Here is a 12264-nt window from a genome sequence, read left to right as displayed (position 1 = left end):
CACCCCGTGCTAAAACCGTCATGTCAAGCAGCCTTGGCATGAACAGCAAACTCGATCTTACCTCAGGTCTTCCGATAATCCATCTCCGATCTTGGGTTTCTTTACAAGAATGGCGTCATCCGTACTGTCGAGTTCCGTTTCCCTCTTGTTTTTCCCTGCATTGTTGGCCGGTCCTGCTTGTGAGTTGCTCTCTGCCCGTTTACTGAAAAATACGCATTGGAATTTAGGATTAACTTTACAATACAGTGTATTGGCATCTTATAATTATCTGAATCCAGTGCGGGACGTCTCCTAATGTACTTATAACGGGTAATGGTATTTATTAAGCGCTTCCTGCGTGCAGAGCACTTTACTAAATGCTGCGCGAGAATCCACACGTGGGAATCGGACACGGTCCTTGTCCCTCAGGTTTACCTGAAAGAAAGTTCACATAAACAGGTGACTGGAACAGGCCTGAAAATATTTCTGAAGCTTTGCTGGCTTCAAGTTCAAAACGGCTTGGCTTTTTTTGCTAATGGCATGACCCAGATATATGACTTAGGTACATTTCTGAATTCAGGTACTTCTGAATTCCCATTTCAGTCATCTGTTGACCATTTTGGCCTTATAATACCCCAAACCTCTTCCTACCACACCAAACACCACAATTTTCTCAAACAGATCCCTTCAAAATAAAGCTTGCTTTATTACAAAGTACAAGATGGTCAGTCATTGTGATTTCCTGATCAGTACGTAGCTGTGAATTTCAGACGTTAACCACGGTTTTGAAATGATGATTTACATACTTCTAAATCTGCTCATTCCTCGGGCTAAATGATTTACACTAATGAAAGAATTTCACAATTTGCATTGGGCCTTAACTGAAATGGGAAGGGAAAACCAGCAAGGGAAAAGTAGACTGTAAGCTCACTGTGGTCAGGTAAAGTGACTGCAGACTCTTGTACTGCGCTCCCCCGAGCGTTCAGCGCAGTGCTGTAAACGTGGTCGGTGGCACAAGTTCCGTACGTGTAGTCTCTTAAGGCACTTAATGTAATCCCCAAATATTAATAATAATTACAACAGGGGGCAAGGGGCTTCGAAAAAGGCTTACAAATGTTGAGATGTGAGCCGAAATGCCTTAAAAGTCACTCCATCTATTGCTTAATGCTGTTTTGGGTGATTTTCTGCCTAAAACGTTTTCCCTAAAAATCGCCTGCCACCCAAACCCAGCTGACCAGTGGCAAGCTGTGCACCTATGACTCACTCGGTTTCCCCAGCCCCAGCTTTAAGCTTCTGCTGTTTAAAATCCCCAGGCCCCCGCACTGTGTAAGACCCATCGGGTATCTCTAGCTCTAAGCACTTATCTCCCTACACAGCCTCAGAATTTGTGTATGTTTATTCAATTACTGATTCTGATTACTCTCTTTGTCAATATTTGTCTGTCTCCTCCATGAGCAAGCAAGCTTCTTGTAGACAAGGAACTATTTCACACCACCATCATAATTCTCCCGGTAACTTAAGGCCCCAGACTTGTTATTATTCTTCGGTTTTTTAACGGTGTTTGTTAAGCGCTCACTCTGTGCCGGGCACCGTTCTAAGCGCTGGGGTAGATACAAGGTATCAGGTCAGCACAGTCCGTGTCCCTACACGCGGCTCACAGTCTTAAACCCCATTTGACAGGTGAGGCAACTAGGGCTTGGCAAAGTCACTTTCCCAAGGTCACACGGCATAAAAGCGGCGGAGCTGGGATTAGAACCCTGGTCGTTCTGACTCCCAGGCCCCTGCTCTGTCCACTAGGCCACGCTCCTTCTCGGAAGAAAATCACAGCAACAAAGACTTGTCACTGTCACTCTCCTCTTACATTCAGTGTACTGCTAAAACCAGCTAATTGTTCCTTCAGAATATTCTAGTGGATCTACTCCGCTCTCTCCATCAATACAACCACTACCCCGATTGAAACCCTTAATATACTGGGACTGGACTGGGTTCCTAGCTTATCTCCATGACTCCTACCTCTCCCCTCCTTCAGTGCAGACTCCACGCTGCTCCCTGATTTTTCTTCCCTCACTGACACCCATGCCCATCACCCCCGTCGACCGTTCTGGACATTCACCTCCCTCTTCAGGCCCCCTGTTCCTCCCCTTCCTCCATCCCTCACCCCCAATGAGCTGGACACCTACTTCATTAGGAATATTAACACCATTAGGTCTGAATTCCCCAAAGTCACCCTCCCCGCCCCCATCCACCCGGCTCTCAATCCCCTTCTCTACTTTTCCATCGTTTCCAGCTGTATCTTCAGAGGAGATCTCCTCCCTCCTCTCAAGTGCCACCCCCTCCACCAGTCCTTCGGACCCCAATCCCTCTCACCTTATAAAAACTCTCACCCCACCCTCTTCCCCTCCTTAACTTCTATCTTTAACTGCTCACTCTCCAATGGCTTCTTGCCCTCTGCCTTCAACCTGCCCATGTCTCCCCCATCCTAAAAAAACCCCTCTCGACCCCCACTTCCCCCTCCGGTTATCGCTCCATCTCCTATCCTTCCTTTCCAAACTTCTAGAATGAGTCGTCTACTCTCGCTGCCTTGAATTCCTCAACTCCAACTCTCTCCCGGATCCCCTCCGATCTGGCTTCCATTCCCTCCATTCTACCGAGACTGCTCTAAGGTCACCCATGACCTCCTTCTTGCCAAATCCAATGGCTCCTACTAGATGCTAATCCTCCTCGACCTCTCAGCTGCCTTTGACACTGATGACCATCCCCTTCTCCTCCACACTTTATCTCACCTTGGCTTCACGGACTCTGTCCTCTCCCGGTTCTCCTCATCTTTCTGGCCGTTCATTCTCGGTCTCCTTCGCGGGCTCCTCCTCCCCGTCCCAGCCTCTAACTGTTGGAGTTCCTCAAGGGTCCGTTCTTGGCCCTTCTGTTCTCCATCTACACTCACCCCCTCGGTGAACTCATTCGCTCCCACGGCTTCGACTATCATCTCTACGACGACGACACCCAAATCTCCATCCCCTCCCCCTCCCTTCAGGCTCGTTTCTCCTCCTGCTTCCAGGACGTCTCCACCTGGATGTCGGCCCGCCACCTAAAACTCAACATATCCAAGACTGGGCTCCTTACCTTCCCCTCCCAAACCCTGTCCTCTCCCTGACTTTCCCGTCACTGAAGACGGCACTACCATCCTTCCCATCTCACAAGCTCGCAACCTCGGGGTCATCCTTGACTCTGCTCTCTCATTCACCCCATACATCCAATCTGTCACCCAAACCTGCCGGTCTCGCCTTCGCAACGTTGCCAAGACCCACCCTTTCCTCTCCATCCAAACCGCTATCTTGTTGGTACAATCTCTCATAATATCCTGATTGGATGACTGCATCAGCCTCCTTTCTGATCTCGCATCCTCCTGCCTCTCCCTTCTTCAGTCTATACTTCACTCTATTGCCCGGATCACCTTTCTACAGAAGCGCTCTGGGCATGTCACCCCCCCTCCTCAAAAGCCTCCAGTGGTTGCCTATCAACCTTGGCATGAAGCAAAAATTCCTCCCTCTTGACTTCAAAACTCCCCATCCCCTTGCCCTCTCCTACCTCATCTCCCTTCTCTCCTTCTCCATCCCAACCCGCACACTCCGCTCCTCTGGTGCCGCTCGCCTCCTCACGGTCCCCCGTTGGCGCCTGTCCCGCCGTCGACCCCCGGTCCCCGTCCTCCCTCTGCCCTGTCCTGCCCTCCCTCCTCACATCCCCCCAACTCCCTCTCTTCCCCTCTTCAAAGCCCTCCTGAGAGGTCACCTCCTCCCGGAGGCCTTCCCAGACTCGGCCCTCCCTTTCCCTCTGCTCCTCCTCCCCTCCTCCCAACTCCCTCCCTCCGCTCTACCCCCTTCCCCGCCCCACAGCACTTGTGAAGATTTGAACCTATGTATTATTCTATTTACTTTATTAAGGACGTGTATATATCTATAATTCTATTTACCTATTTTGATGGTAGTGATGCCTGTCTACTTGTTTTGTTGTCCGTCTCCCCCTTTTAAACTGTGAGCCCGTTGTTGGGTAAGGATTGTCTCTCTGTTGCCAAATTGTCCTTTCCAAGAGCTTAGTCCAGTGCCCTGCACACAGTAAGCACTCAATAAATACGACGGAATGAATGAATATTCCTGAAGATGCCACTCGAGAGGTCTCCCCTCTTCCAAACCCTCCACTAGGTGCCCGTCTCCCTCAGGCCCAAGCTAAGACTCCTTCCCAATGGCTTTAAGGCTTATGAATCTTACTGATTTACTTCTTCTTTATTTATCTCTGCAGTCTTATTTATCTAGACTGCAAGCTCCTTGTGAGCACCCATCTTTACTGATTCCATCATTATCACAATCAGTATTTATTGAGCACTAAAGCACTTAGCACAGTGCTCTGCACTCAATAAGCGCCACCCGTTCTGAGCTCTCTTAACCCGCTACTTCCCAGCTCACTCTTCCCTTGCCAAGGCCACCACCTGCCTAAACTCCGCTCTTGTCTTGCCGCCTGGGATCCCTCGCTGGTGGCCGTCCCCAATGCCGGGAACCGCCTTCTCTCAACAAATTCACACGACCTCACATCTCTCCACCTTCAAAGTCCCCCGAAATCCCACCTTCCTCCAACAAGCTCCCCTGACTAATTTAGCAGCATTTCCACATCTTATCAACCCTTCAGCTGCCTCTTGCACTTAGGCGTCTACTTATTTATGCCCATCCTCAGCAACATATACGTGCATGGATGTGTGTGTGTCACTCTATATAGGTGCATGTGAGTCTCTCTATGTGTGTACATCTTTATGTACGTGTACAAATATAGAGAGACACACACATACATAATTGGACATTCAATCTTATTTATCCTGACTCCACCATTTGCGAATATTTCTATGTCTTTGTGGGCGAGGGATATATAGGGTGCTGTGCCATTGTTTTTACGAGATGTTCTTCCCCTTGACGCTGTTTATTGCCATTGTTCTCGTCTGTCCGTCTCCCCCGATTAGACCGTAAGCCCAAAGGGCTTAGTTCATCCCATGTTGTTCATCCCAAGCGCTTAGTACAGTGCTCTGCACATAGTAAGCGCTCAATAAATACTACTGAATGAATGAATACTTACCAAGCAGATAGTTCAGGTCACTACTATCAATAAACAACAATAACAACGGTTGTATCTGTTTGGTCTTTTCTGTGGCCCAGCCTGCGCTCAAACACCGAGTTAGATACAAAACAATGCGACTGATTTACTCCTACACTCAACAGGGCTACCCTAATCACGTTTCTGCCACTGATTTTACCACTTGAATCGATGTTTTCACTCCGGCGTGCTTGGGGCTGCGTACCCTCTAAGCACCTTAATCCTCACCCCAACCCCAAAGTATTTATTGGTGGCATTTATTATTATTTTTATTAATAACAATGGGGGCGAACACATTATTAGTAGTGGTAGTAAAATGGGGATGAAGACTGTGAGCGCCACGTGGGACCAGCTGATGACCCTGTGTCTCCCCCAGCGCTTAGAACAGTGCTCGGCACAGAGCAAGCGCTTAACAGATCCTAACAGTATTATTGCCGTCTGGAAAATGGGGATTAGGAGCCTGAGCCCCACGTGGGGCAGGGAGCGTGTCGCAGCGCTTAGCGCAGTGTGCGCGCTCCCGGGTGGTTAATAATAATGGTAGTTATTAGAGCGATGGTTGGGGGGGAAGGGGGGCCGGTCCTTACCCGGCTTTGGCGGGGGCTTCTGCGGGGCCTTTCCCTTTCTTGGCGGCGTCGTCCTCGAAGACGCTGAAGAGGTCGTCCCCGAAGGCGTCCGCCATCTTGCTGCCCGTCCGCCCGCCCGCGGGAGGCCCCACGGGGACGACGGAGGCCGGCCGAGGACGAAACACCTCCGCCTCGCCTGCCTCGTGCTCCGCCGGACCCCGACGTCTCGCGAGAAGGTGGGAGGGGAAGGGGGACGGTGGCCGGCGGGGGACAGGAAAAGAACGCGCTTTCGGCCTCGATCTGTTGCCGCGTCGGCCTCGCGGAGGGTCCGGAGGTCTCGCGGGAAGGGAGGGGGGGCGGGCCAATGGAGGGGGCTGGGAGGGCGGAGGGCGGGCCAATGGCGGGGCGGGACTTGTGAAGGACGGGCCAATGGCGGGGCGGGGCGGGACGGCTGGCGGGCCAATGGCGGGGCGGGACGGGAGGCGGGCGGGCCAATGGCGGGGCGGGGCGGGCGTGGGGCGGACCAATGGCGGGGCGGGGCGGGACGGCTGGCGGGCGGGCCAATGGCGGGGCGGGACGGGAGGCGGGCGGGCCAATGGCGGGGCGGGGCGGGCGTGGGGCGGGCCAATGGGCGTGGGGCGCTGGGGTCCGGCCTGCTGCTGGCGCTGGGGCCGGGTGCGGGGCCGGGTGCGGGGCCGGGAGTGGGGCCGGGAGTGGCGCGTTGCGGGCCATGGGCGGCAAGAACAAGAAGCAGCGGGCGGCGGCGGGGGCGGGGGCGGTGCGGGCCGCGCTGTCGGCCGCCAGGCACAACGAGGGGCCGCGGGCCGGAGCGGGGCCGCAGACGTTGCCGACGACGCCCCGGCCCCCCGCCGCCGCCGCCGCCGCCCCCGCCAAGGACCCCCGCCCCAAGCAAGGTAACGCGCGGCGCCGCCCACCCCGGCCTTCTGATACTCGTTCACTCACTCGTACTTTCACCCCCTCGTTCATTCATTCATTCACTCATTCATTCATTCACTCATTCACCCACCCACTCGTTCATTCATTCACTCATTCATTCGTTCACTTATTCCCTCATTCCTTCCCTCAACTACTCATTCACTCACTGGTGCATTTATTCACGCACTCACATGTTCACTCCATCACTTGTTCACTCATTCATTCACTCAGTCCCTTGTTCGCTCCCTCCATTCATTCATTCGTTCACTCATTCATTCATTCAATCACTTGTTCACCCACTCACTCCGTTCATTCATTCACTCCATTCACGTATTCATTCATTCGTTCACCCATTCATTCACTCCATTCTCGTATTCATTCATTAGTTCATTCATTCATTCACTCAATCACTAGTTCACTCACTTCATTCATTCACTCCATTCACGTATTCATTCATTCACTCATTCATTCATCCACTCAATCACTTGTTCACTCACTCCATTCATTTATTCACTCTATTCACCTATTCATTCATTCACTCATTCATTCGTTCACTCATTCATTCGTTCACTCAATCACGTGTTCACTCTCTCCATTCATTCATTCACTCCATTCACCTATTCATTCGTTCGTTCACTCATTCACAGGCTCACTCTTTTACTTACTCACTCCATTCATTCCCTCACTCATTCATTCGCTCATTCATTCACTCATTCATTCAGAGGGAAGCAACACAGCCTAGTGGCTTGAGCCCGGGCCTGGGAGCCAGAAGGCCCTGAGTTCTAATCCCGCCTCCATCACTTGTCTGCTCTGTCACCTTGGGCAGGTCACTTCGCTTCTCGGGCCTCGGTTGCCTCATCTGGAAAATGGGGATGGAGACTGTGAGCCCCGCGTGAGACGGGGACTGCGTCCAACCCCATTTGCTGGTGTCCACCCCGGTGCTTAGTTCAGTGCCTGGCACCCAGTAAGCGCTTAATGAATACTGGAATTATTATTCATTGAATCAGTCGTATTTATTAAGCGCTTACTGATTGCAGAGCACTGTACTACGCACTTGGGAAAGTACAATACAACAGTAAAGAGTGGTAATCCCTGCCCACAACAAACACTATATATGTATGTATGTATATATATGTATGTGTGTGTATATATGTGTGTGTGTAGGTGTATACGTGTGTGTATAGGTGTGTATATATGTGTGTGTATAGGTGTGTATATATGTGTGCATATGGGGGTGTGTGTATATGGGGGTGTGTGTGTATAGGTGTGTATATATGTGTGTATATGGGGGTGTGTGTATATGGGTGTTTGTGTGTATAGGTGTGTATGTGTGTGTATATAGGTGTGTGTGTGTGTATATAGGTGTGTGTATGGGTGTGTGTGTGTGTGTATAGGTGTGTGTATGGGTGTGTGTATGGGTGTGTATGTGTGTGTGTATAGGTGTGTGTGTGGGTGTATGTGTGGGTGTATATGTGTATGTATTTATGTGTGTATATCTATATTTATGTGTGTATATCTATATACATATGCACATATATCTGTAATTTTTTTTATATTAATGTTTGTCTCCTTTAAATTGTCAGGCTGTGGGCAGGAATGTGTCTGTTGTTCTCTTGGACTCTCCCAAGTGCCTAGGACCGTGCGTAGCCCACAACACATATGTATAGATCTGTAATTTACTTATATTAATGTCTGTGTCCCCCCAGACTGTGAGTTCATTTTGTGCAGGGATATGTCTGTTCGTTTTTCTGCTGGACTCTTCCTAGTGCTTAGTACGGTAGTCGGCACACTATAAGCGCTCAATGAATTCAATTGAATGAACAAATGAAAAGGAGGAAGAGCAGTTAGAGAAGCAGCGTGACCTAGTGACTGTGGGCAAGTCACTTCACTTCTCTGTGCCTCGGTTCCCGCATCTGTAAAATGGGGATGACGACTGTGAGCCTCACGTGGGACAACCTCATTCCCCTGTATCTATCCCAGCGCTTAGAACAGTCCTCTGCACATAGTAAGCGCTTAACAAATACCAACATTATTATTATTATTATTAGGGGCTAGAGTTCGGGCCTGGGAGTCAGAGGACTTGGGTTCAAATCCTGGCTTGGCCACTTATCTGCTGTGGGACTTTGGACAGCTAATTTCAATTGGCTGAGCCTCAGTTTCCTTATCCGTAGCATAGGAATTAAATCCTACTGTCTCCTACCTAGATTGTGAGCCCCATGTGGGATATGGATACTATGTCCAACCAGATTATCTTGTATCTACCTCAGCGCTTGTAACAGTGCTTGGCACATGGTACGTGCTTAACGAGTACCATTATTATTTTTGATGATAATAATAATCCCCATTTTACAAATGAGGAAACCGAGGCCCAGAGATAGCAAGTAACTTGTCCAAGGTCACTCAACAGACAAGCTGCAATGCTAGGTTTGAACCTCGGTCTCCTGACACTTGATCCTGGGCTCTTTCCACTGGGCCACACCGCCTTCTCCTTCAAGTACCTGTAGATTGTAAATTCCTTGAGCGCAACGATCAGGTCTGTCTTGGACTCTCCCAAGAGATTAGTAGAGCGCTCAGTAAATACCACTGATTGATGAATTGAACGAATTCATCGTGATCTCAGGCAGAAACTCACTTTTCCAGTTTGTGTTAATTACTGGACAAAGCAAGAGCTGAAATAAAAAAACCAGCCTTTTTGGAGGGAATGAAATCAAGTGGATTTGGGGTTACTAGATAACATTTCTAATGGAATTGTCACCTACGTGTTGCTTCTCACACAGGGCCAAAGATTTACAGCTTTAATTCGGCAAACGATTCCGGCGGTCCTGCAAATCTGGATAAATCCATTTTGAAAGTGAGTGATTCTAAGATTTTACTTTCCAGTTTTGTAAAAGGGTTGTCCTGTTGTAAGATTTCAGTGGCCGAAAAGAAAGTGCCATCTTCCTCTGGGCCCTCAAATAAGACATATAGGAAACAAGGTTGACCAACAAGAGCATTGTTCACAAAACCTTTGTATACTGAGGTAATGATCTGGAGCGATGATCTGGTGGCTTATTAAAATTACTCAGGAGTTATGGCTGCTCAGTTTCCTTGCTCACTGCAGCAGCATTTCTTTGCTTATTTTGTTTTGAATCCTAGCCTTAGTACTGTGGGAAATAGTCAGTGGAAATGCCTGAGAAGTCAGATTGAAGATTTTTAAACCAAGCAGTTTTTAAATTTTATTCCTCGCATTTGGGACTACAGGTGTAGATTAAAAAAAAAAAATCTCCCTTCCTGAAAACGTTTTTAATAATCCACAAAAAAAAATCTCCCTTCCTGAAAATGTTTTTAATAATCCACAACGTTTTTTCCCAGTTGATATAATTAGTGACATTTAATTGAGCACTGACTGTGTGCAGAGCACTGGACTAAGCGCTTGGGAGAGTACAATACAGCAAAGTTGGTAGAAACGTTCCCCTGCCCACAGAGAGCTTACTTTTCAGAATCGTAGCAACGACGCATCTGGTAGGTTTGAGCATTAGTAGCCCCAAGAAGGTAAAAACCGGTGTTGCGAACAGAATTAGGTTTTCCATTTTAACAGAGGGCAGCCTGGTGTCTTTTAGGTCCGGTTTCATTTCTTTCAGACTGTTTGGGGACTGAAGTTCATGCCGAATACTTGAATGTGAATGGGTTTGCCCAAATGTGTCTCAGCTTCAGGAGTATAGTGGGGTTAGTTATCTACCCTGTTGCCCTGCCTTGTCTTCTCCCACATCCTTCCATTGCTTTTCAACCTGAGCTTCAGGGAGAATCCTGGAATACAAACGTGGGAGTGAGGCGATTCCATATTTGTGTTTTATTTGTCAAATGATCTATTCTCCCTCCTTCTACATCACCCGTGCACTTAAGTCAGAACCCCTAAACACTTTGATCCCTCACCCCAATAACACTTATGTACATACCCTTATATTCTGCTGCTGATGTTAATGTTTGGCTTCCCCTCTAGATTATAAACTTTATTAGATCACAGTTCATATCTACCAATTCTACTGCATTGTACTCTCCCAAGGGCTTAATACAGTGCCCTGCACGCAGTGAGCACTCAACAAAGGCCACTGACAGATGATTACCTGACTTTAATTTACTGCGTGGTCCCTTCTTGGTCCCAACAGGTGGTGATTAACAGTAAACTGGAGGAGAGAATTATCGGAGTAATCAATGAGCATAAAAGGCAAAATAATGATAAAGGGATGATTTCTGGACGACTGACTGCCAAAAAACTACAGGTATCATACAAGATCTATCCCTTTCAGAGTTGCCCGTCTTGGCTTCGAGTGGAGAATTTTTAAATCTGGTTCTTTGACAGTTCTTACGGGTTTTGAATATGGTGTGGGGTTTTTTTTAATAAAGTTTAAAATGTTGTGAAGGACGTTAATGGGCTCTATAAATCTCATAATGTGGTATCTAAAGAAGGAAAGTTTCATTCTTCATCCTGAGGTAAACTTTAAATACCACAATCATCATTGCTACTATCGTCGTTATGATTTGATTATTATTATTTGGTTATTATTGTTACCGTTACTTCAGACACCATTGAGATTCTGCTGCCTCTAGGTCCCTCAGCAAGAGATGGGGGAGGTGATGGCCAAGCAGATGTGAAAGTGTGAGACATGAGATTTCTGAAACGAAAGATTTAACAACAGGTAGTATTCTCAAAGCCCTTCCGAATGCCCCAATCTCCTGGATCATCACCATGTATTTCACAGAGAAGTACAAAGCTAACAAAAGTGGGATTATAGCTGAAGAAGACAGTTATTGAAAGAAACTTTTCAGCTGTAATAGACCTGACTCCTCCTATCAGATTCAATTTTTATTTTCCTTCTGTAGGACTTGTACATGGCTTTACAGGCATTTTCCTTTAAAACCGGAGACATCGAAGAAGCTATGAAAAATACAATTTTGTATGGAGGTGATCTTCACTCTGCCCTGGACTGGCTTTGTTTAAACCTCCCAGATGGTAAGCCTGATCGTAGCGATGTGATAGGCGAATACAGATCTAAAGCCTTTGTGGCGGTCTTTTCTGTGTACTGGGTGTGTTTCAGAAATGGGCCTTCCTGTTCGTTCACGTGGTTACTCTCCTTAGTGATTCCAAAATTTGACCCTTGTTCCACGTACCGGCATTTGACTGTAGAAATAAGAATATGGTAGATAAAAGCCGGCATTTGTAGAACTACGGATATGGTAAATAAAAGCCGCCATTTGACTGTAGAAATACAAATATGGTAAATAAAAGAGGACAGAGCCGAGTCTCCAGAAGAATTCGCTGTTCCTTTATATCGTGAGCCTGTTGTTCAGACTGAGAGCCTGTCATTGGGCAGGGATTGTCTCTCTATGTTGCCGAATTGTACAGTCCAAGTGCTCAGTACAGTGCTCTGCACGTAGTAAGCGCTCAATAAATGCGATTGAATGAACGAATTCCAAAACAACTGAGAATTCCAACACTTAGAGCAGCATTAGCTTGGCTGCCTTTTCAGAGGCGGAAATCATTTTACAGCAGCAACTTCCGGAAGGCCTCCGAAGCGGCCTTAGCCTTCCACGCGGCTGTCCTGGAGAGACCTGCTGTGGCAGGGTGGAATTTGAGAACAGGAGTCATGGATTCTCCCAAGCAGAATTGGCCATT

The 12264-nt window shown here is 48.2% G+C and overlaps 2 protein-coding genes across 3 annotated transcripts in view; one reads left to right on the top strand and one right to left on the bottom strand.

The window, feature by feature from the left end:
• Positions 1-5970, bottom strand: part of MTREX (Mtr4 exosome RNA helicase) — a 96987-nt gene extending 91017 nt beyond the window's left edge. The window contains exons 1-2 of the mRNA XM_029066383.2: positions 5697-5970; positions 62-202 (exon numbers count right to left, since the gene is read on the bottom strand). Coding sequence (XP_028922216.1) covers positions 62-202; positions 5697-5791 — 236 coding nt within the window. The 5' untranslated portion in view covers positions 5792-5970. The remainder of the gene's footprint in view (positions 1-61; positions 203-5696) is intronic.
• Positions 5971-6390: 420 nt separating this feature from the next.
• The window catches only part of DHX29 (DExH-box helicase 29), a 47841-nt gene continuing 41967 nt past the window's right edge, over positions 6391-12264 (top strand). Inside the window, exons 1-4 of one of the 2 annotated variants that reach the window (XM_029064025.2) lie at positions 6391-6589; positions 9389-9462; positions 10757-10870; positions 11472-11601. In XM_029064025.2, coding sequence (XP_028919858.1) covers positions 6406-6589; positions 9389-9462; positions 10757-10870; positions 11472-11601 — 502 coding nt within the window. In that variant the 5' untranslated portion in view covers positions 6391-6405. Of the gene's footprint in view, positions 6590-9388; positions 9463-10756; positions 10871-11471; positions 11602-12264 lie in introns of those variants that run through there. The other variant, XM_029064034.1, reaches the window with a different exon arrangement.

Source organism: Ornithorhynchus anatinus, chromosome 1 (assembly GCF_004115215.2).
Source record: "Ornithorhynchus anatinus isolate Pmale09 chromosome 1, mOrnAna1.pri.v4, whole genome shotgun sequence".
Taxonomy (NCBI): Eukaryota; Metazoa; Chordata; class Mammalia; order Monotremata; family Ornithorhynchidae; genus Ornithorhynchus; species Ornithorhynchus anatinus.
This window is presented reverse-complemented; position numbering and strand designations above follow the sequence as displayed.